This window comes from Columba livia, chromosome 4 (genome assembly GCF_036013475.1).
Source record: "Columba livia isolate bColLiv1 breed racing homer chromosome 4, bColLiv1.pat.W.v2, whole genome shotgun sequence".
In the NCBI taxonomy this organism is placed as follows: Eukaryota; Metazoa; Chordata; class Aves; order Columbiformes; family Columbidae; genus Columba; species Columba livia.
The window spans coordinates 65,948,324-65,972,645 of NC_088605.1; the positions used below are offsets into that span (position 1 = coordinate 65,948,324).

General features: G+C 41.8%; 1 protein-coding gene across 4 annotated transcripts in view; it reads right to left on the reverse strand.

Annotated features, from left to right (window-relative positions):
* The window catches only part of AFG2A (AFG2 AAA ATPase homolog A), a 225,742-nt gene that overhangs the window by 62,937 nt on the left and 138,483 nt on the right, over window positions 1-24,322 (reverse strand). For all 4 annotated transcript variants that reach the window (XM_065062123.1, XM_065062121.1, XM_065062125.1 and 1 more), the window contains exon 15: window positions 307-471. In XM_065062123.1, coding sequence (XP_064918195.1) covers window positions 307-471 — 165 coding nt within the window. The remainder of the gene's footprint in view (window positions 1-306; window positions 472-24,322) is intronic.

Consider the following 24,322-nt stretch of genomic DNA (forward strand, 5'->3'; position numbering starts at 1 on the left):
GAGGGCACTTGCCCCCATCTCCCTCCACTCCTTCTGGCAGCACATCCTCAGTGCAGCCACCCGCGACCGTGACAGGCTCACCCTGGAAGAAGCCCTTTCCCTGGCAACAATCAAGATGGAGATCTTGAAGGTAAAAAGCCACAGACTCTATTCTGCTTTCTGAGCAAAAACACAGGAATCTCTCAAACACGCCCTTTCATACCTCCATCTCACGCTTTGAGAAGACTCAAGGGAGGATATCTGGATACTTTAATTCAATTTTAAATACACAATTTTGTGTAGCTGTTACCATTTAGAAAGTTTTACCTCTGCTCCTGAGTACTTCTGTGTGTGCTGAACAAGCTCCTCTAAGCAGACTTCACCACTGACTGGCATGGACTGAAAATGAAGTTTGAAGATTTCCCCACGAGTGGCTGCATCTGGCAGTGGCACGTAGATAATTCTGTCTATTCGTCCCGGTCTCAGCAAGGCCTGCAATGAAAGCATCACAGAAAAAGTTAAAACGCACAGCACATCACATCAAGAAAGTAAAAACCACAATTCATTTAAAAACAACACCGCTGCCTAATAACCAACAATTTCAGCAAAAGCAAGAAGCTGCACAAGAACAATCAAGCTATGTACAAGAGGGGTTATTCTCCTATGTTAGAACAAATCAGTCACTGAAAAGACAGTAAGGCTACTCAGCTTGTGAAATACCAGTTTATGGAAAAAAGGCATCATAAAGGAACTATAGTCATTTTCCTAAAATAATAATTTTAGGCTTGTTGCAAGGTGTGCCGGAATGTTAGCACTTGGCAGAAGGACAAATGGCAATGGACGCATCCCAAGTTCAGATCTTCAATCAAGACAACAAGTAGAGCAAAAAGGTTTTTTTGAAGTGAAGCTTACATTCTGGATTCATGTTGCTTTATTCATTCCAAATACTTAGAGCTGCACACGCTTACCAAAGAGCAGATTACTCTTTCAGGTTTTTATGCAAAATAAGGTAACAATAGACAGAGGCCAGTGATGCTCAGGTTCAAAAAGGAAAAGGAAAAAACATAGGCTTGCAAAAGCACTATGGTTTAAGACACGTAGCATCAGCCTTGAAGTGCTGGAAAACTCTCAGTTTTTCCTTCTCCTGTGTTGTGAGACAACTGAAAATTCAACAGATTAACACAGTGACAAGTAGACGTCTCAGCTTTTCAGTTTCATACACATGTATTGGCCCTTGCACTTTGGTTTCTCAGGGTTCCTCCGATAAAATACACTGGGGAGAGGTGGGAAGGTGACAGAGCGAACTCAGGGCAGCAGCAACAGACAAGGTAAGAGGGGACAATGGCCCAAAGTGCAGCGTGGAGGGTTCAGACCGGACAGGAGGAAAAATCTCTAGCAGAGGAGTGCAGCACCGGGGCAGGTCATCGAGGAGGCTGCGGAAACTCTGTCCCCAGGGCTTTTGCAGCTGGGCCAGATGAAGCCAAGCTCTCCCCACCTGCCGCAGGGCCTCTGGGAGCCCCCTGCAACCAGCGTTTCTGTGACTCTGTGCTTTCTGGATGGAGTCAAAAAGTAAACATCTATACATAAAACAATTATACCCGATACACAGGAGAAGCCCAGATCTTAAATTTATGAGAAGAGAGGAAGTGCATTTTCCCGTACTTCTAAAAATCTCCAGCAAGATTTGTGAAAACGGTCTACAGCAAAAAAAGTAAAAAGCCTCCCAGCCTTTCTTACTTGACATTTGTGGAAAAAAGTGCGCATAGTGAATGCACATAAATAGTATTTAAACTATTTTTTAAAAACTGAACCATGTTTATAAGATTCAGCATGTAACCTAAATTGTTTTTATGTTATGGTTCTCCCTTGGGCAGAGTAGTTTGAGTTCCAGATGACTAGAGATATTGCATGGCTGTCCTGGGCTGTCAGCCAATAAGTCTTTTCCCAGCCTGATCATGTCAGTGAAAGTCATGCTGAAAAAATAGTAGGAAAGAGCTTTCCTTCCTGCACAGCATTGATCAAGTTAACACCCTTCCTAGAGTTTCTTTAAAAAGACTGTTGTGGTGCTTCAGAGTGGAAAAATGTATCCTGAATGTTAAGAGATGTCTTGTTATTTTTAAAACAGAACATGAAAACGCTCAGCAGAAAGTGCACAGCCCTGCAGTGCGTTGCATTGAGCTCTGTAAGGACATAGTGAGGCTGTACTGGGAAGCCTAAAGGTCCATATCCAGCCCAGTACCCTGTCCCTGGCAGTGGCCAACACTGGATCCTTACAAAAGAGAGCAAGAACCAAGCTGCCCACTGATATTTCCTCAGCAGACTGTGCTACTTTACTTGTGATATATTCGCCAAAGAACTCAGCCCACTGATGATAACCCGACCAGTGTGTAATTCAGTGTCTAAATCGTGTGTATCAGGATGTTGCCATTTTTTTGCCAACACACTTGAAAGAGAAATTTGCATGTTTCAAGACGAGGCTTGGAGGGAGAGAAATTACACTGCAATTGTGTTCTGCATGCTTTTAAGGAAATGCCTATAGCTAATTCTGTTATTTAGAAGAAACAAGAAATGTTCACATGAGTACAGTTGTATGCCTCTTTTAAATCCAGGCAGGTTTACTCAGAAAGCCCAGATAATTAGAACATTTTCTAGGGCCTGCTTAGCTTCACACTGATGAATGGCCATGGTTGTTGTGCAAGTGGGACAGGAAAAACACTTGATGCCAATCAGCTAGGACCAAACACTCCTTTGTATTGCATTGGCTTTTGGTTCTGAGATACAGTCTTCAAACATGACAGAGCACCCATGCTTGCAAAGTACAACTGCAGATGTAAAAGAGTGAATATATTTTTTATCAGTTGCTAAAATCATATTTCCTCCAGTTTGTCCCAAATGCTTTGGATTTTATATATAGGTATAGTTGGAGGCCAAACTTTTAAACACTATCATGACTTTTTGGTGCAATCAGGCCTAGGGACCCTGTCCAAGACAGCCATATGTGCTGGGAACTGTACAATAAAAAAGTACAAGTCGGTCTCTTCAGTGCTTGCTGCTTAAATAGACACCGATGAAAAGGAACAGAGAGAAAATATTTGGTAACCTCACAGGAGAGAAGAGTCAAATTCCCTCCAGCCCCTGGAGAGAAAAGCAGATTGAACTGAGAGCTGGTCTCCACCAGTGTTCCCGACAGTCCAGCTGGACAGGAACTGTGGAGACCCTGGGCACAGCCCAGCTGCTCCTCACTCTGCTGTCACCACCCTTTTCCCTTTGGCAAGCCACCAGCCCCCTCCACTCTATCCTCCTGAGGAACTAAAAGTGAAGAAGAGGGTGAGGAAGGGGCCTGCCTTGACCTGTCCTGTGTTACTGGAGAGCAAATCCCCAGTGAGGGCTGTGGGTGGGCTGCAGAGCTGCTCTGCAACAGCAAGTCCGGGCCATTCTCATCTGCAGGACACCATGTTGACCTCTCAGGCTAGATGCTGAGGCTTTTGGTCTCTGCATACTTCTCCTTTTTGGAATTGGAACTGAGCTGCATGTAGAGGTTTGCAATAAGGGAACAAGATAGCCTTCTTGATGCTTTTACTCGCTGAAGTTTCTTCTGGAGGACAGTGAGCTCTTTCTGGGTTGCTTCAAGAAGCCTACTGTGGCATTTGGTGCGGACATCTGCAACAACAGTGTCAGCTTTAAGATCGAGGCCCAGGTCATGCTTGTTTCTGCTGCTGGCAGCAGTGCTGAGTTTGATGGATGCTGGCACCACCTTTTTCCTCAACATCATTTCTAGAACTAGAAGCTATTTCTCTTCTCAGTGGGATGTTGCGTGACGCAGGCTTCCCCACGGGAAGGGTTTTGCAAGTGGTTGCCCCAAGCATGCGATGACTTTCACAGGCCACTCCAGAAGACAGAGCTTCCATCTTGCAGTTTGCTCTTTGGAAATCATGTAGAGAGCAATAAGGACACCCAGGTCACCTCCAGACAAGCCCTGCTACCCCCAGGGCACAGTGGGCACGGTGGCTGGGGGGACCTGGCACTGACTCATGCGTGAGGCAGGAGGTGAAGCTGCCTGGGACTGACCTTGGCTGCCAAGCGGGAGAAGTTGGGCAGAAGAAGGTGAGAAAGTGGGCAGGAGAAGGCAAGAAAGTGGGCAAGAGAAGGCAAGGAAGTGGGCAGGAGAAGGCGAGGAAGTGGGCAGGAGAAGGCAGCAGCGGCAGGAGGAGCGAGGCTGAGCACAAGGAGAGGCAGGAGGAGGAGGGTGAAGAGTTGAAGCGGGGCTGCAGGTCCGGGCAGATACGCGCTGCCGGGAGTGCAAAATTAACCGCTGGCGGCTGGGAGATGCAGAACTGATTTGAGGCTAGGAGCACACAGAAGGTGGGAAGTTGATGGGGCCAAAATTAATTGATGTGTGCGCAGAGCTACATAATTCATTGATGTCGAGATGTGAGAGTTGCATAATTTATGTAGGCCAGGAAGGGCACAAAATTAAGTAATTGGGGTTTTGGTAGAAACCAGAATACTTCATACCATTAAACAATTCTTTTGTGAGTTTATGTAATTTTTTTTGTTGCTACCACAACATTTATGAAAGGGGTCTGAGTGTACATACACTGTAAGGTTACAGTGGTACACAGGTACAATATTATTCATGGGGGCACCAGCAAAGTGAGATAATTGTCATGTAATACATAATATCATCAATAGCAAAACCACATTTTAATGAAGAAGAAACTACTCCCCTTTCAAAGAGAAAAGCTTAAATTCTTTAGTAATTAAAATAGAGTGTTACTTCAAAATGTATCATTGGAAAAGATACCTGGTTCAAAAATGTGTATTTTGTGAGCAATTATGAAGATGATTATTTCAGCAAAGAAAACTTAAATATGTAAAGCCAGGAAAATATTTGTGGTTCCTCTTCAGAATGGACTAGAATTAACCTTAGGGATTTGCTAATTTTTTTCCTCCTCTTTCAGTTTTTTTTAAAGCATTCATTTTTAATCAGCTTTTTCAAAGGGTACTTGGCCATTTCAAGAACTACTTTGTCAAACAATGCAGAATTCTAACACTGATGGAGGCATATACAGCTGACAAGCTTTCTGTGGGACAAAAAGAATAGCTTTCCTACTGACATACCTCTACAGACACGTCTAACTCGCCAAATAATTCTTAATCAGATCTTATAACAAAACATCATACATAATGGTGGAAGAGGGTAAGCTGACACTAGAAAATATAATTCCAGAAATGTGGCAAACTTAGACAAAACTTTCATTAGCAAAACATAACTTGCATAGCAAAATATATGCTGTGCAGTAAAGTGCATATTGAGGCAACAGAGAGAGCAAGTAGGTTCAGCAGGTAACAAAGTTCATCTGGAGAATCAATGTTACTGCATGTTCTCTGCTGCAATCAATCTCCACAAGTAGGAACAGATTTTTATACTAAATTTAAGACGTTTCCTTTCAAGTAAATACATTATTTTAATACAGAACCTAAAAAATGCAACTAAAAGTTTAATCTCACCTTTGGAGTCCATTGGGATTAGACCACAGATAAAAATGAGAGGACTGGAAATAACAAAACAATCTGTTTTCTTTGTAACTAAATCCTTCCAACTTAAACTAACAATTGCTATTTAAGAACCCTGGTTGTGGTCCCTACTTACACGGAGTCCCAAATATGAGAGGTACTCAATATCTTGTAATCTAATTTGGTAACGCAATATTTTTTACTTTTCTCATTACAGTATTTGAACATACATAAAGCATTTTAAAGTCAGTCACATTCTTCCTGCGGTCTGTGCAAGCACTGTTTGTGAGATCCTTTCAGCGTTTTTGCCCGCACGTCAGTACAGATGTGTTGCAAACATGGAAAATACTAAGGCAAAAGACAGGCTGGGGAAGTGAATTTGTTAACAACGATGAAAGGGCCTTCTTGTGCCATCATATTTCTCTGTTGCAGGAGCAAAGTCAGCTCCCATAAAGGCGCTTCTCCTGTGCTTTTGAGGCTCAGCTCGGTGCCTGACATTTTCATCCTCCCCCTGTGCCAGAGCAGGTTCACGTTCCCAATGCAGCAGCCCAGGAAGCACTTGGGCATTTTAGCATCTTCGGAAGTTTCAAGTCCGGGAAGCTCATCCATCCTGTTTGCTAGATAGGCTACTGGAGGTTTGTTGCAATCATGGCTTAATTACTGAAGATGAAAGGTGCTGAGGGGAAAAGACACATTAGAGTGTCACTCTTAGGCACTTAAAAAAACAGTCCAGTGGAGTGCTAAATTTTATTGCTCCACAAGGTGTTTATCCCCTTCCATCTGGCATGAGCTGCTTCAGAAGGCAACCTCGAACTCCTGTGTTTCAGGTGACACACTTATTTGCTGTGTCACAAGGCTGGAGTCGTGTAACTACAGGTTCTTGAGTCAAGCGATACTGCCTTTTTCTTGCCAAGAGCCCCTTTCCCCACACTCTTCCTCCTCCCCAGCTTCTTCCTTCTGTGCCAACGTCTGTCACCACCGTCAGCACATGCCAACATCTCAAACCAGTTCCCCTCTTTGATGACTTGTTGGCTGGTCACCACCCTTGTACTTCTCCCAAGATTTGTGCAGATTACTCTCTGCTCTCGTTACACAACATCTACGATTCCTCTCAGGGTGGAGCAGTTTGCTCCTTTAAGCTGCAGTATACCCACTACTTCAAAAACTGCATTTGCAAACAGAATTCCACTAGATATTATTGGAAACTAGCTCCTACAAAATGCCGCAGTCTCCTATTATCGGTCCCTATGCAAAGGCCTCACTTTCCACAGAGATTTCTAAAAATCAGGCTATACAACCCTTCCGTCATGTCAGTCTTGCTCAAGACCTGGAGCATTGTGCAAGTTGACAAGAAAAGACATGATATGTTTGACAGCAGGTGTTCAGGAAGAATGTGCGCTATCAAGTGGCAGTGAGCACAGCGTGAACGTTTTACTCAGGGATTAACCAGAAGTTCTAATTAAAGGCAGAGAACAAACATGTGGTTTGATACGTCGACAAACAGTAAACCAGCTTGAACAGGGAAACAGTTTATATCACCCAAATCCAAACAAAGATGAAGCGATACAGAGAGTTAACTATCTGAAAAATAAGAGGGCAACCTGTCCTTTGCTGCTAAGCAAACTCCCCTGCTTGTGTAGGATTTTACTACTCATTTGCTTAACCTCCAAGGCTACTACTATTAGTTAATCCTTTTACTTCACCCACTGATTTTTACCCCTTTCCAGTTTGTCTCATCAACAGAGGGAATTTTTTCTGTGTAATTCAATGTATCTTCTGGAATTGCTCACTTTGCTGGTTACCAACAGGAACTAACACATTCAGCTATCACTACAGATAGTCCCTTACTTATTACAGCAAAACACAGTTTACCCTGCAGTTCCCGTAAGCAGAAAAATAATGAATTCATCTTTTCTTATAAGATGAAATCTGGGAAAACAACTGCCTCGAATCAACAGAAACCACTGGTGTTGCTTGTTTGAATGACATACCCTGCTTCTGCGTGTTTCACAGCAAATCAGTCATTTCCACTAATGGTGGTGATTTTAAACAGATACAAGCGCTGCTTAAAGAGCTAAGTTACAAACAGGCAGTTTGTAAAAGTGCTTGAAAGAAAGCAAAAAATATCCAGAGTTGATGTGAAAGCACATCAAGCCTTCAGGCAGCCAAAGCATTCGGAGCTGATTTTGACTGTGAGTTCTCTTCTTTCCCTGCTGCCTGTTACCGATGAGGTCCCATAGAGGGCTGGGTCTTTAATCGCCACCACCACAGCACTGCCACCAGGCAGAGCCCACCCCAGAGCCAGCGCATTCAGCCCAGTGGCAGCCTGGCATCTGCACCGCAGCCTGGCGTCCGCACCGCAGCCCTCCCCTCCCTGCCAAGCCATGGGGTTTCAGGCTGCTCGGGCTGGAAGGAGCTGTGCCTCTGCCTTTGGGGATATGGCACCGAGCATGTAGCACCAGGGATTATTCAGCTGCCTTATCTTGCCTCTGTAGCTCAGGGAAGAGGCTCCTGTGCCCTCCTGCCTCCTCCTAAACTTACCTCCCACGGTCCCTCCTGCACCGTGGGCAGCTGTCGTCAGGTGTGGACAAAGGGCAGCAGGGAAGAGGGATGGCCGGTAGGGTTACAGCCTCTCCACCATCTAAAGAAACTGCTTGTGAATAGAGAAGCAGGAAAGCTCTGCAAAAAGCCAGGCTTATATTTCCAAACCTGCACAAAGCTGGACGCACCAAAATATTCTCATCTTTTTAATCAGTAACATCAGTGTCCCAACCGCTGTACATCACAGTCCTGCCACTGACAGAGCTTGATTAATATAGCTCATTCAAAGAGAATCACAGAGAAAGAAGACTTGAGGAGACTTGTTTCGTTGCAGCAGTGAGACCATGTAAACACAACTGTGAGGAACAATGTACTCCTTGGCCCATGCAGATAATACCAGAACACGTTTTTATGTGGTTTTGTTCAGATAGGATTAAAATATCTCAAGAAACTGAGTTTCAATCACTTCTCTTGGCAGAAACATCTGCAGTCAGATATTCTGCAGCTGCAGAACCAGTATCTCCGTGCTTTTTTTTTTCCCCTGATAATTCAAACAGTTAAATTGGCCAGTTGGCACAAATTACTACGGTGCTCATTGGGAGCCAAGCTTTGCCCAGGCCTCCATCTATAAAAGTCTAAACCTGTCAGTAACACAGCACATTTTCAATGCCGTAAAAGCAGCGCAAATCCAAGCAACCCTACTGATATGATTCCAGATACTCCAGTTTGGCACCGGAGAAACTCAGCTCCGACTCAAGCCTCTTACATGTATTGAAAGACATGGAGGCACCCACAGGGAGCCAAGCTCTCCTCCCCTCTGCTTTGTGAATACAGTCTCAGAAAAACCCAAAGCAATTTAGCAGATTCTCCAGAATCTGCCTCTAATTTCAGGACACACAAACACCTGTTTTCAAGCCACAGACTCTCTGTAAAAAACAGCACCTGACCATTCCTCCTCTTCTCGCTGGGCTGCAGCCGTGTCCTTCTCTCCTTGCGCCCATGCCAAGCGGCACAGCCCTGGCGCAGGGCCGTGGCGGCACCTTCTTTGGCAAGGGGCGCTGCAGGCACGAGAGCTTGTTCTTGCCCCATCTCCAACCTGAGCAGCCTTACTGCGGTGGCCTGCGGGCAGAGGATGTCCTGATATCTGGCTGTTTTCCTGCAATTTTAGTGAGGAGCCACGAGCTTCCTCCTTGCTGCGTTGCACGGAAAGGTTTTGTTGTGGATGAGGCACTGGACTCACCCTCTTCTTTCCTAAATCTTATGCAGGTCTTCCTCCCCCATTTCTGATAAAATGATTTTTAGTAAAATTAAAATAAACTGCAGAAAAAAAAATCTATCATCAGCTAATAAACAATGTAACACACCCTCTTCAGTGTATATCTAAGAGGTGCAAAACCTCAGGAATGTCAGTTCTTTTTTTCCCTCTTTTTTGGGGGCGGGGGTTTAATAAAAGAACCCCTTTAGAAAAGATAACAATTACATGTAATAGAACCTGGAACCAGACTCTTTTGGCAATTAATCACCCAGGAGCCGTTGCAATCCTGCAGGCTGTTTCTGACAGATTCTGAGAGCTTTACAGGAATCACTGGGATCAGATGTGCCTGGGCTGGCTTCTGACAGGGACCGATCATGTACAAAGTGGATTGTTGGTTGGGGGGGGGGGAGGTTTAGTGTTTATATTCATACACACACACATATATACACATGCGGATGTGTGCAGCCATATACACAATTATAAAGGAGTCTTTCTTTACATACATGAAACAACTGCAGAACTCATTTATTAGCCCAGAGGCAAAAAAAAAGACAAAAAAGAAGGAAAAAAGAAAAAAAAAAGCAAAAAAAAAAGCAAAAAAAAGCCTTTTCTTCCTCTCAGCAAAGTAGAGCTATCCATCACTTAACAGAGATACTTCCTGTTTTCAAGCAGTTGGGAAGGCATGACTTCCAATCCAAATACTTGGTTTGGCAACCTATTCCTGTGTTGACAGATGCTTTTATAACCACTTCATTCCACCTGAAGTTTCAGTATAAAAGGAGGTGGGTTTTGTTGTGTTTTGTTTTGGTTTTTTTTTTGAAGGGAGGAGAGAGGAAAGCAGAAAGGAAAGGAAAGAGAAGGAAGAGGAAGGAAAATACCACAATTATAACAGCTGGATGACAGAGGTTAGCATAGCTCTGACAGATGTTACCGTATAACCTCAAAATGACATGTTAGAGGAAAAAAAAAAACACCAAACCTGTTCCTTGTAGGAAAGAGAATTTTGAACTCCTGCCAAGACATTACAGTTCTCTTCAGAAGCTTTCAAAAGCTGTAACAATGATCTGCCACATAATACAATATTTTCCATACATAAGCTATGCTTTTATAGTACCATTGCTCTGACTGATTAAATTACCAGCACGGGATGAGAGTTTTTTCAAAGAGACATCTTAGCCTCAAAAGCCAAAAATCCACAGCAGGTCAGCTTGATCAGGACCTGCCTTGTAGCAGCTTTTCATCTCCTACGTTCTGTTTTCATAGGATTCATTAACAAGACATGCTCTAAACACTTCTTGAAACCGAATACTTCAGTGTATGACAAACAGCAGTAAAAATGCGTTGCACACAAGAAGATGTATTTGGAAAGCTGTATGATCCATTTTATACCACCTTTTGTCATATCAGTTTCTGTTTTGCTTACACCTGGTTATTTCAGTGACTACCCTACCACAAAAATCTTGATGAATTTACCTGGCTTGTGATCAAACTTTATAGACATGTCTAATAAACTACAGATAAATATAGTGTAAAAGAAAGGTTCACAGAAGAAAACAGGTACTTGAAACAAGCTGTTTCTGAAGAAAAATCATCAGAGGTAGGCAACATCAATGAATCAATTCAGAAACAGCTTCAAAAGGAAATCAATGACTTTCCATTGTCACAGCTAATGCTGTGGCAGAAAAAAAAAAGCATTTCTGGTTTTCATTATTTGAAAGATATTATTTTAATACTGTGGCTCTGGAAGACCATTTAGAGAAATAAAGTAGATACTGGTCACAATTACTGTAAGCTAAAGGAAAAGCCATTCAATTTGTACAGAGAATAAAGTCACAATAATAGAAATGTCACTCATTTGTACTTAAAATTGGAAACCAAGGTGATCTTGTCTTTTTAAAATCTGTCTTGAGGCTTATGTTTTATTCCAAAGAGACAGGGGGTGAAACAAACAAATCCTGGTTGTAACCCCTTCTCTTTGGGAGGTATAGCCCTCCTGCCCCTTTGTATCCAACACATACTGGGTACCATCCACTTGCATAGTGCCATTTGAGACCCACCAAGGTATCTTAGATACCTCCTTGAGGCTGGCACGTCCTACCAATGAGGCTTTCTGCCTGCCAAGGGCACAGCTGGTGGCCATGCAGGAGCCTGCTGAGCAGAGCAAATAGTGCAGGATGCCCCTGTTCAGGTCACGAAATCCCAACCATGCTTTTGGTATGAGTACAACCAGAAGACGCGCTGTAGGGTTTTAAACTCAGTCCAGATGTCTGAAAACCAATGAAGCCCTCTTCTCCTCTTAAAAAATGCACTTAATCAAATTTTGGTTATAAATTGAGGAGAAAAAAAACAAACAGATAAGTACATGCAGTAGGAAAGAAGCCTCTTACCAGCACCTGCAAAGTGGCGCGCGTGCAGCAAAGCACCACTTGATGTAGAACATCCAGCAGCAGACAGGCAACACGAGCCTTTAAACATGGCCATACAGCTAATGAGCCTTCCTGGGACCAGACTAGGACATCAGGGAAGAAGAATCTTTGGGAACAGGCAGATGCGGTCACTGAGCATGCCACCAGCATAACAGCACAGGTGACGCGGTTCCAGAGATTGAGAAAGTGAGGATAATACGGAAAAACTGCATCCTTGACTATAAAATCCCAGATTGCTACATGCCAGGATATTACTGTAGTCAAGACACAACCTAATTAAAAACAGTGGTGCACTGGCTGGGTCAGAAGCCAAGATACTCTGCTTGAAGAGTAGGCCCTGGCAGACATGCCTTCTTTTATTATTGCAAGCAGACAATCACTGACTTCCTCCACCCGGATGCAGGAAGACAACCTGGTGGTTTTCTCCCTCATACCGGCAGAAACCACTTTGTATGTTGATCTTAGAAACTTGTGGGTGGTGCTGAGTTTACATAAATTACAGTGCTTACTGCAGTTGCAAGTGACAGACAGAACTTGGAGTCTGGGATTGAAATATGTACTTTCCAGTAATTAGGCCTGGAACAGTGCTGATCAAAGTCCTGCAATCATTTTACAGGTCTGCCAAGAATTTGTAGCCCCTAACAGACATGAAATATTAGATAGAAACCTTTGGTGCCACTCCACTCAAATTTTTTGCCTACACTGCCAAGAGTTCCTTCAAACAGACGCAAGACTCTGCTGAGCCATCTGATTTTCTCCTTCACTGTCCCCAACTTTGTGAAGTCACCCATAATGTTTCCATCTCTGCGCACTTTCCAATGGAGGAAGTATTTTGGTCAGCCCCTTTTACATGTTCTACAGTCAGCCTGAAGGCATTCCTGCCATGGCAGACAGTCTGGCATCAGATCTGGCCTCATTCTTAGCATATATCCTAGATATTTCCATCTCCATTTCTGGATAATTTAGGAGATTAAGTCTTGTTCAACTCCCTGATGAATCTCAGTATTTGTTATAAATTCATTCCATTTAATACCTACTATTTCCCTGAGGCATTTACTTTCAAAAGCTTTTAGATGTCTGTCTGTACCTTTGGTGGATTTCCAGCTTTCACATCCAACTGTTAAGGTGGAAACAAAATTCTAGTGAAGACTCGCAGATTGATTTTAGATTGTGGTTTATCAACACCTAAACCTTCTTTATGCTGGTAAATGCAGCTGCTGTCTTGCTGATATATTACATTATTTCTTTCTGGACATCCTGTTCATTCACATCTTACTGCCGTGCAGCGTGAAGATGCCCGTTTTGCACATAGCTTGTTTTTGTATCACATTATTGAAGTCGAAAATGACTGTGGTTCTCATTACGTCTATTTGGTTTTTAACTATCTTTTTTTTTTTCTTCCCTCTTTCTTTTGTGCATGCGTGTCTGTTGGATCTAGTTCACCTAGAAAAGAACTTGGCTGTGGTTTCCGTTCAGCAACATAATGCATGTTCTACCTGAGTCAACCTTTTCTCTCCCACTCTTTCCCACTTAAACGAACACTGGCTCCAAAATAGCAGAGGGGAAAGACTGCACCTCTACTTCATACCCTTGTCTGCATAAAGGAGTATTCACCTGTCAATGTGCACTTCAACCAAATAAGCTGCACCTTGATCTAAAGCCTTGATGAGGCAATTACTTTTCTTAACATATGCTGTCATTTCAAGATGTTACAGACTCAATCCTGATGGACACAGTCCAATATTATCTTTAAATCTATGAGTATAATCTAGGTTATAAAACATTGGGGGAGGTGTTTCAAGTGAGTGTTTTGTTGAGTTACAGTGGGGATTAAATCTGATCAGCACATCATCTTCTGTTTTACTGAACTTCAACTGATCCAGCTATTTATTCTGCCTGAAACAACACAGGAGAAGACTTTTCTATCAATGGAAAAACCTCAGTGTCACGCTAATTATTATGCTAGTTAAGGTGATCTTTAATTTATCCTCCTATTTTTTTTCCCTGCTTTATTTTTTCACCCCAAATTACGCTTTTTCTACTGACTTTCAGTTACTTTTCCCAATGTCTTTTTTCATTTTCCGGGGCAGTATTCATTTACAGCTTTCCCTGGTTTTTGCTTTTCTATCAATTTCTTCCCTTTATGCTGTGAACTTGATGATATATACTTAAAAATTATTTATTTCCTAAGATTGATAGATTATTACACTACTCAGCTGTTTAGTATTATCATTGCTTATTTTCTTCCCTTTTTGTTATAAAATTTTGGTTTTTCCATAGTAGGAAGTGTGTAAACGTGCTAGTAAAGCATTTTCTTATCACCCCTTTAACCTTTGTTTATGCTTCTTTGATAAGGTCACCAGTTTATCTCTCGCCCTTTTTATACCGCATTTACTTGTGGTGCGATTTATAGAAATTCTGTGTGTCTCCCCCCCAACAAAGGGTATGTTTGAACAGTTAATTTGCATATTTTTCACAACTTTTACATATATAAACTAACCAGGATTTTTTAAACCTTGAATGTCTGGGAAGCTGCATTTATTTTACCAGTTATAAAGCTGTCAGGCAGAAAGGACCAAAACAAGCCACGTTTTGTTCCTGACATAAATTTGTTCTTCAGACAGGCTTTCTTTTTAAGTGTTATGGGACTTTCCCTCTTCTTCAGCTTACGGGTGTCCAAATAGGCGTGATAGGTGTGAGCTTTCCAGCTAAACAAACCTGCTCTCCTTGTGGAATGCAAGTTTTGGAAACCTTCAGTAATTTCAAAACATAAATACTTAAGTTATTGCCATACCCAAACTGTACATTTTCTTAGCTAATACGCTGAGAAGCCTTTTCAGTCCTGTCCTGTTGCCAGTGTCACAGGAGCCCACTCCTCAGCACTGGGGAACTGTAACTTACTAGCCAAGCAGAAAAACAACTTGATCGCTCCATCATCTAAAAGCAGTGTTGTGTTTTTCCTACCAAACTGGTGAGTTATTGCTCATTTGAAAACTGGAAACAGGAAATATCTTCAGTGTTCATGGCTAAGGTCTTCCCGGCATTTTGCGGTGTTTGATCCTGAAAGCTTATTAGGCGACTTGTTTGCGAGTCACTTTGAACTACTAGATTTATCTTGGGCTCTAATCACTGTTTAGAAGTAGATTTGAACTGTAGTACATTTAACATAACCATTTGATTAGTCCATCTGTCTTTTTCTAGTAATACTCTCAAGGTGTCATGTAGGCATGCAACGTATCATTTAAGACAGACAATAGCACAGTTCAGGACACAGTTTAGGAATAACATGCTCTGAGCTTGATGTTGCCCAAGGGCAATGTGACTTGTAAGGAGACACTTATCTCTATTTTCAATTGATCTGGAAGCATCTGCAAATTGGAGGAACTGTATCGAGACCTATTAAATTCAGATTACTCTAACTCACTTCATAGGGACATCACTACTCAAAGCTGACTTCTAATGAAGAGAAAATATGAACAGCTGCCCTCTTAATATGGATGACTCTTGAGCTCTAAAGTTAGGATTTAGCACAGGAAGCAAAGGAAAGAAAGCCCTTACTTCACATCAGTAGCTAAATTTCTAATACTGTGAGTTTCAGAACTACTCAAATTTCCTCACACGTATTCCTTAGCTTTTTTTGTACTCGTGTTCATTCTTCAAGTTTCTGAATCTGTAAAGCCATGCTTTGGCTGAAGGCCAGAATATGCAGGATCAAACAGAGATTTCCATTTAGTCAGGCTTCTTTGATGGAAAGAATCAGAGTTTCAGATTCTTTTTAGGGATGCAAAGATATAATCTTTTGGTACCAATAGCATATACACACAGAAATTAGTCTATGGGAAGTCTGTGTCAGGAAATTCAGCTCCTCTCATGACGAGCTCCCAAATCAGAGCAATCACAGAAGCTGGGAGAATTGCCTGGATGCTCTCTAAAGGCTTGCACATATCCCCAAAACCCAGATCCGGCACACACCAAATCCCAGTGAAGAACTGTCACAGTCACAGGCTCAGCATTTGCAAGGATACACTGGATAAACACCACAATAAAGCACACGTACCCTCAACACAAATTGCCTCCATTGACTTAAGCGGACAACAGTGGACATAAACAGAAGATAAAATTCTTTCTTGGCTGCTATCACTTAACAAAGTGACCGCATTTTGATTTTTTTTCACACACCAGACACCATCAGAAGTGAATCATGTCAGTCTAAATTTGGCTTCTGACAGACCATGTCATAGTCATAAGATGCCATTCACCCATGAGGAACTCCTTTTAATGGGGATGGGACCTTGGTGTACAGTAGTGAGGACATGCACAAAACATTTAGCATCCTGAGGGCACTTGGGGATGGGGACCCAGAGAGACAAAGAAGGAAGTTGGGAGAAAAGGCAACTCTAACAGTATTTCTAAAAATTAAGGCCAAGGCCACAATACCTGAATTTGTGAGCCTGACAGAAGTAGGATTCCCAGAGAGAAACAAGGTCATAACTGGAAAACAGCAAAACACCATCCTGGGAGGCCTCCATCCTCTTGAAACAGGCTTGATACATGAAGACGGATCAGCCTAATATGAAACTGCTGAAATCTATTTGTAAGATATTTGACTCAAATGAAGGAAAGGGTTTCTTTTCTTCTTCTCTTTCAAAGGACTGGACCTTCCTTCCAAATTTTGAAAAGCCTGGCACTGCTGGAACTTGGGCTACTTAGGACACCATTTTACTGTAGACTTGGACTCAGCAAAACACATTTGGCCATGGAGCACCTTTCTACAATGGAAAGTGGAAGCTCCCTTTCTTGTAGCTTTACAACTGAACAACATATGAAGAAGATTTCTGGAGAGAAAGTCCCTATATATGCACAACACATTATGACCTTTCCCAGCAGTTAATCTTATTTAATATAAGTTACCTGTACTTCTACAATTTTTTCAATGGAGAAAACAGGAAACACTTTGCTTTTCAACAGGAATTACCGAAGAGATTTCTTTGTGCTGTAATTTCTGTCACAAAGGGTGCTGACAATGACTCAAGACCCATTTTTTAAACATAAAAATGAAGAGAATTAAAATGTAAGCTGAAATAAATTGTTCCTCAGACAGAGTTGGGGATTATACCTGTCAGATTTTGATGCTACTATGACTTCTCATCTGCTCCAGGTAAGTTAACATTCAGTTGTTGACGCACGATTCAAATCTCCCTTTGCAAACACACTTGGCTTAGCATCTCTTTGTCGAAGGCTGATGTTTTAAAAAGAAAACTTGCATAACAGAGAACACGGTTTCAAAACTCAGAAACCCGCCATTCTGAAACTGTAACTACAAAACTGCCAGCATTCGAAAGTAAGCGAACCAAAGAAATGCCTCGCTGCAATGATCTACACGGACAGGCACTCGTGTCTGCACTGAAGAACTCCCTCGGCAGCCGAGTCTCCAACAACAGCAGCACTTAAAATCTCCGCAGACTTTATACTCATTTCTGGTACACCTGTGTATAGACCAACATGAGTGTTTCATAACGCACAGGGTTTCAGGATTCCTGGAAGATTTATTAACCGACGTGACAGCCTGAGAGCACAAACATCCACACACAAAAACTGGTGTGTGGAGGAAATGAATCTCTAAGCTAACACTGCTTTTCCATCCCACCCTGCACATCGGAAATGCTTCCAGAAAAATCCTCAAAGTCCTTGCACACAGTACAGAGCCTGCTCCTGTCACACAGTACTTCCTATTTTATTTTCTTACGCCAATACAGTCAGCCCTAAGACAGACAAAAGCCTGCTCAGCTACAGCTATACATAATTGCAGGGCTCTGCTGGGTGAGCAATCCCGGTCCTGGCCCTCCGCCTGCGACTCGTGTTAAGCAAACAGAAGAAAACATTTATCTGCAGAAGTCCAGGGAGCTCTGAAGTGTCCTCTCAAACGCCAGGCTTCACCTGTTCATAAATTGCTCAGATTTCACCACAAGGCATCCATTTAAAAGGCCGAGTTACAAAGCATGGCCTTGCCAGAGGCGCTGTGGGCAGCCACGAACTCCCACACACCCCGTTCATCTGCAGCTCTGAAACGCCATTGCCCTCCTCCTGCCCAAGAACATATCTTTTCAGTTTCATATCCATAAATCTCCTCCAGCAGGTTGAATGGAAACAAGGCCCATCCCTGCCCGAGCCAATGTCACCAAAAAAAAGTGGCCAGAGGAAAGGATGAAGGGTACATCCCTCCCAAACCTCTGGAAGCCACAAAAGGTGATCTAATACAAAAGCCTGCACCTGGGAAAGCAGTTAAGAGGTACCATGCTCCAAATGCAATGCAGTCACTTGGGCCCTTTAGTTTTATTTCCTAACAATAAATTCCAAGCAGTGGGAAGGGTAGTAAAATAATTATGATACTCTGCACCACACTAAGATACCACAGAACTTCCCCAAAAGCAATTCTGCTCTTTCAGAGTATGTAATATTAAGAAGATGGCCTTCTTCCTTCAGTGCCTAGTTCAGTCATCAGATGATGTAGGGCTCTGACCACAAAACTATATTGAACTTATCAAAATGAAGCACTTTTTCTCACTTGCTTTTTAATTATGACTTAATAAACACAGAGTAAAATAAAAAATATTTTAAATTTCTATTCACTGGTATGTATTAAATGGATGCTAAGTTAATGATAATACAGCTGATGTTACTATTTATATTGCTGAAATGAAACTTGACACATTGGAAGTTATACCAGAAACAATTCCTTTAACTTCCTATTTGTATTTTATTTTAAATTAAAACAGACGATGGGACTATTTTTTCAATTATATATTTCCTGCTGTTTTCTCTTTAGGTTTTCATTCTCATGAATCCCAGTGAAGCAGCTGTAAGAGGTAACAATTACAGCAAAAATGTTTAATTACCCAACTGGCTTTTAAACAGTACCTGTGGGCACATCCAGTCCTCACATAAAGTTACTTAAAAGTAAACCCACAGGAATTACTGTTAAATAATGGTATGATTATCAAAGAAAATTATTCTCTGTGAGTCATCTTACATTAATTACAATATATTATTTGGAAGGTAAGGTGGAGGCAGTTTATTCCGCAGAGTTCCTAGGCGAGTTTAACAAGCGGTCCCATTAGGAACCACGGGCAGGAGCTGGGCTGACACCAGCACTGGACGCGGCTCTCGCACCGACTCGCTGCCCGCGCCAAATCCGTCCCGCTTACACCCCAGCCTACACCAGACTTGGCAGGAACGGACTGAAGCAATAAAGCTAATGAAAAATCAGTTATGGGAGGCTACAAACACCTCAAAACTACTTGGAGAAAAACACGGAATTGAAGAACTGACCAGACTTCCAAATCCCACTTTTTGAATGCCCTTAAAATACCTGCTTTTTAAAAATCTCTCCAAACAACATTTTGAGAGAGTATACTCTAAAAATCTGAGAATTAATTCAGAAAAAAGCTATTTAAGTACCATTTATAACAGATGGAAGAATCTCATTTAGGCAACATTTATAAAGAGGAAAGTAGCTGTTAATCTCTGTGATTTTGACTCTTCCAGTGGGAAACTAGATCATGCACATGTTTTTTCAGTAACAAAAACCTCTTCTTCTATAGCAGCCCCATTTTTAAAAGAGATTAAATAACACACATAGCTTATATATTACTCACATGTGCAACACCATGTGTGTATGCATTGAGTTCAACTGGACTGCTGATCGCTCAGTTGCTTGAATTAGACTCCAGAGATAATTGTTTGCTTGCTTTGGACTATTATTCATAGTACCTTCCACTGCCTTCCCAAATTATTCACTGACGCACCTACCGAAGGGACAATCACTGTAACTCTGTACACTTACACTTGTTAAGACCTAAGAGCCACAGCCTGCTGTTGTAAACCAGTGTAGATTCACTGTCACCTTCTGGCACTTTGCTAATATTTACAGCAGCAGAGACTAGTCCCAGAAATTAAGCAGTGGCCAGTGGCTTCTCCATTAAATGAATCAGCAAGTTTATATAACCTCAAAATCCTACAATTTGGGTGGTTGAATCTTACTCCTTATTCCATCATTGAGTCCTTTTGGCTGGCAGGGAATTCCAGAATTTGGAAATTATGTCTAATTCACCATGATCAACACACAAGGATTACAGATGGCTTTCTTCTGCTCCAGGGAATCAAAGCCCACGTTAAAGAGTTTCCTGACTGAGGAGTTGCAGCTAAAATGGAAACCAGCACTAACTGTTTCTACCGCAGAAGAAAAGAGCCAGGAATTGGAGCCAGAATAATGGAGGAGTGAACAAGAGAAAAGTGGGGAAAAAAAGAACAAGAGAACAGAAAAAGCCAAAAAGAAAGTAAAGAGAGAATATTTTCCATTAAGATCTGTCAAAAGAGACAAAGATGTCAACAGGATTCACACATACAAGTGGTTCTTGAAAGGATCTGCCATAATTAGCACTGCAGTCTGACAGCAAAGGAAAACGAACACCAGCAGCTAGAGTTGGCCAGACTTGTGCATCCCTCCATTTTCTGGCAAAGACTTTAGGCTGAGAACTTCTGGGTCAGAAAACCAAGTAAAAGACTCAGAAGCGGCTATAGGGTGCCTCCCTGGAGCTTCTGCTTGCATACATAAAGCACGGTGCAAACACGTGCTGCGAGCTTCCAGGCCAAGCTGTGTCCCTTGGGATGCAGGTGGTTGTCCCTGCTGCTGCGCCTTGGGGACAGCTGGTGGCTGCAGGGGTCCTCAGGGTGGCCTTGGGGACACCCAGCACTGACCAAGAGCAGAGGGGTGAAGCATATGAGCTACAGTACCTACCATGTTTCCCCAAAAAATAAGACCTACCCCCAAAACAAAACCTAGCAGGATTTTTGAGTAGGCTCAAAATATAATCCCTACTCCAAAAATAAGCCCTGGTTACAGTTAATTTAAAAAGTTGATTTAAATAGTGTCCAGGCAGCTATACGTGTAAAAAAGTAGTAAGTTTTGGAGGAAAAAATAATATAAGACCCTGTCTTATTTTCGGGGAAACAGGGTAGGCAAGCATAGACACGGTGTTTTCAAACCAAAGTACTTCCAGTGGACTGGATATCTCATGTAAAAAAAAGCAACCTGCCCCCAAAAACCCAAAACAAAACAAACCCCACCAAACCCAAACAAACAAAAAAACCACACCACCACCACCACCAAAACCCAAACCAAAACAACAGCAAACCAACAAACCCCACCTCATTTCTATAGCAAGAAACCAATCAGAAACACTGGTTATTCATATAAAGAACTGATCTGACTTTTTTTACCACAGGAGCATCTCAAAAAAGTTACCTGACATAAGAGGAAAACAAAACCTGTTTTTTTTTCAGCCAGATAGCTCTGGATATCTCGACCATAGTTCAGCAGCTTTAGGTGGGATAAAGAAACTGCATCAGGTCCTTTCCGTATTAAAGGGAACTATTAACACAAAGTTAAGCTGGCAGATTCCTAGAAATAGGAATGGTTAAAAATTCTAGCTTTTTATATCCAGGCTAGCCAAGGTCAGACCATTTTAGAAATTATTCTCAATATTTTTGTGGCTATGGAAACTACTTGCTAATATTTTACTGGAAGAAAAATAATAGTTTCAAATTATTCCACATTAACATGGTTTATCTTGTAGCACAGAAATTCAGAAAAGTAAGCACAGCAGTCTGGTATGTAAGACCTGATCTATATAACCACAAATAAAAATTAATCTGAAAGGTGAACGGTGTAACAATGCCTATTCTTTAAATTCCTCTGATAAGTACATACTAGAACCCCTCCAGGGAATATGCCCAACCTTCCCTACTGTCTAAACATGTTACCTTGAAGTCTCTACTATCGTCTACACATAACATACAATGCTGGGTTGCCCTTGTATAGTTTGACATAGCATTAGAAGCAGGACTTGGGAAGGTTGCCAAATACCTAAGGCTAAATCCCTAGCCCATTAGAAGTCTATTTACGATTGCCCATAATGCGATTTTATATATAAAAATGCAAAAGGAGATGCATATGGAATTAACTATTAACTGTATTGTTCATTTTTGTTCTTTTTTATTGTCTTTTTTTTTTTTTCTTTCGGTACATGAAAGAACTAGGTCAACATTTTCCAGAATTACCCAATTTGCTTTATACTTACAAGAAAGGAAAAGCATTCCTATTACCACCATTGTCTGGGGGAAAACAGTACAATATGTATGAGAATTTTCTCATTTGAGATTTTAGAAAAGGCAACCTAGTAGAAAAACCCTCTACCATGTGGAATAATACAGGTTTTTATGTGAAATATCAGTACGGACATCTGCCGCCGGAGCTAATAAAGCAGCACCAGTCTATCAGGTGGGCCACTCACCAGAGGAAAATTAAGACTATATCATGCCTTTGGGTTTCACAGCGCTGTTTTGATTCCAGAAGCATGCAGAAGAATCTAGATTCTGTGTGACATTTGATGTACCCCATTAAAAGATCCATCTGCTTCATTTTACTTGTACTGACTTCTACATCGGTCCACTCTAATTAATTTAGCTGCTTGATACCCAGCTCCACAGATGCCATTGCTCTCCACTCTCCTTGCACACTGGGTGCCCCACTCTCGGCTTTCGGTCCTCTGAGCAACACGGGTGAGAAAACCAAACCGTCATCAGTGCCAGACAAGCTCACATTCAATGACAACTGTTTAATTCAGCTGCCAAACTCCATCAAGCCTCTAGTGCACATGCAGAAACTAAGGTTTATTATAAGTAAAATTTTCCCAAATCTGGACAGATCTTTCACAGAGATAACAAAGGTACCCTCAGAGCAGAAGTTTCAAGCCTTTCCTGGTGTGCAATGAGTGACAGTGCTCCTCCACCAAACCACACTATGAAAAAGAAAACAGTACAGGCAAAACCAAGCACCTGGGGGAAGATATCATTCCCCTGTTTATTTTGTCCTGAGAAAGATGAAAGTGGCATCTTTGCTGATATTAATAAAGCCTGAAGCACGCAATTGTTTCAATGGTCAAAGACTCCTATAACTGAACCATTTGGCAAAGAGTTGGGCAACTTTAAATATAGGTAGCACTATCTAGATCACCCATAAAAAGCATCAAGGACTTCAACTCCACTAAGGCAGGAGGCACACTTGTGTTATCCTACCTTGTCAGCGGACACACGGTATTTTCAGAATTAGTTGACTGAGACTCCACAGACTTCACTAAATCATCACACGGGATGGTTAAGACGTGCTACCTTCCCATGAACTAGCAAATGGTTCTAAAATAATGGGCAATGTCTCCATGAACCCCAGTGCTGATTCCATAAATACATTAACATTTTCAGTCCACCCAGGTCTGTCTTTAATGTGTCTGAAGTTAATGTAAATGAGATTTTTTTAAATTTTGAACAAATATGTAAATATCTATTTGAGTAGAAGATGGCAGGCAAATTGGGAACATATTTGTTCATTGAACCAATGCACCTGCTGCCATGCAAACACTCGTTGCTTCATCAGTAGCCAAAAGCCCAGAGAGCACAAAGAGGAATGCATCATTCCCCAACATGTGCCCTCTTTATTACCAGCCATTCATACAAACCACATTGTCCAGAGAGGCCACTGGGTCTTTAAGATGGTTAAGCCATGGTTTGTGCACATTAACAGTATCATGGGTAGATACCCACCTCCCTGCAGCACTACAAACAACAGGCAAGTTCCTTGACAGTTTATGTCCAAAGTGTTTTGGGGGTGCTGGGATTATTTTAAAGTTTATTTTTATATTTTCCCAGCACACTGATATTCCACCTGGTAGCTCCAGAAGTGTGTTCACACTCCAATATCTCTACTTAAAATATTTAAAAGGTTATAGTAAGCAGAGGAAAAGGTAGCAGATACAAATAAGTGTACTGAGTCACATACTCACCCCAAGCAAAAGTATTGCTTACCTTTGATGAGGTAAGTAAATAATTAGCTATACTTAAAGCACTTCTCTTCCAGTCTCTCAGAACACTGTTACACAGGCAAAAGCTTTTGAAGACTTTCAGAAGGGAAGCACTCAAAATTCGCCATCTCCTTGCGCAGACAAAATATCATGCCTTCAAAACTGAGCATCTATACCAAGGATCTTGGGATGTTAAACTGATTAATGATGGTAACGGTTTTCCTTGATAGACTGCCTCATAAATAAAATCGGTAATTGTGCTAAATGCAAAGTATTTCTCAGGAATGTGCCCACTTTGATTAAAGCTTTCTACAAAACGTTTTGGGGCTTTGTCTCTCTACTGAGGGAGAAGCAATGGTATACGCATGTGAGACCAGGGCACAAAGAAACCTTCTCCTTGGAATAACCCAGTGTTTTGTTTTTTTATTTGAGGGAGGGATAAGTCAGACAGTTGTGTCATGACCATAAATACCTTAAGTGTCAGGTTATGAATCTTGGTAAAATGGGGTTCATCTGGTTAAATACAGACACCCATCTTCAAGTTAATCACCCTGTGCACCACTGATAGTCAGGGGAGTTCAAGGTGTAATTAATTTTTTTCATTTAAAAAATACCTAAGTAAAGTTATTTATTCTCTTAAATCTCTAATTGACTATAAAAGTGAAATAGACTATAAAGGGAATCCATCT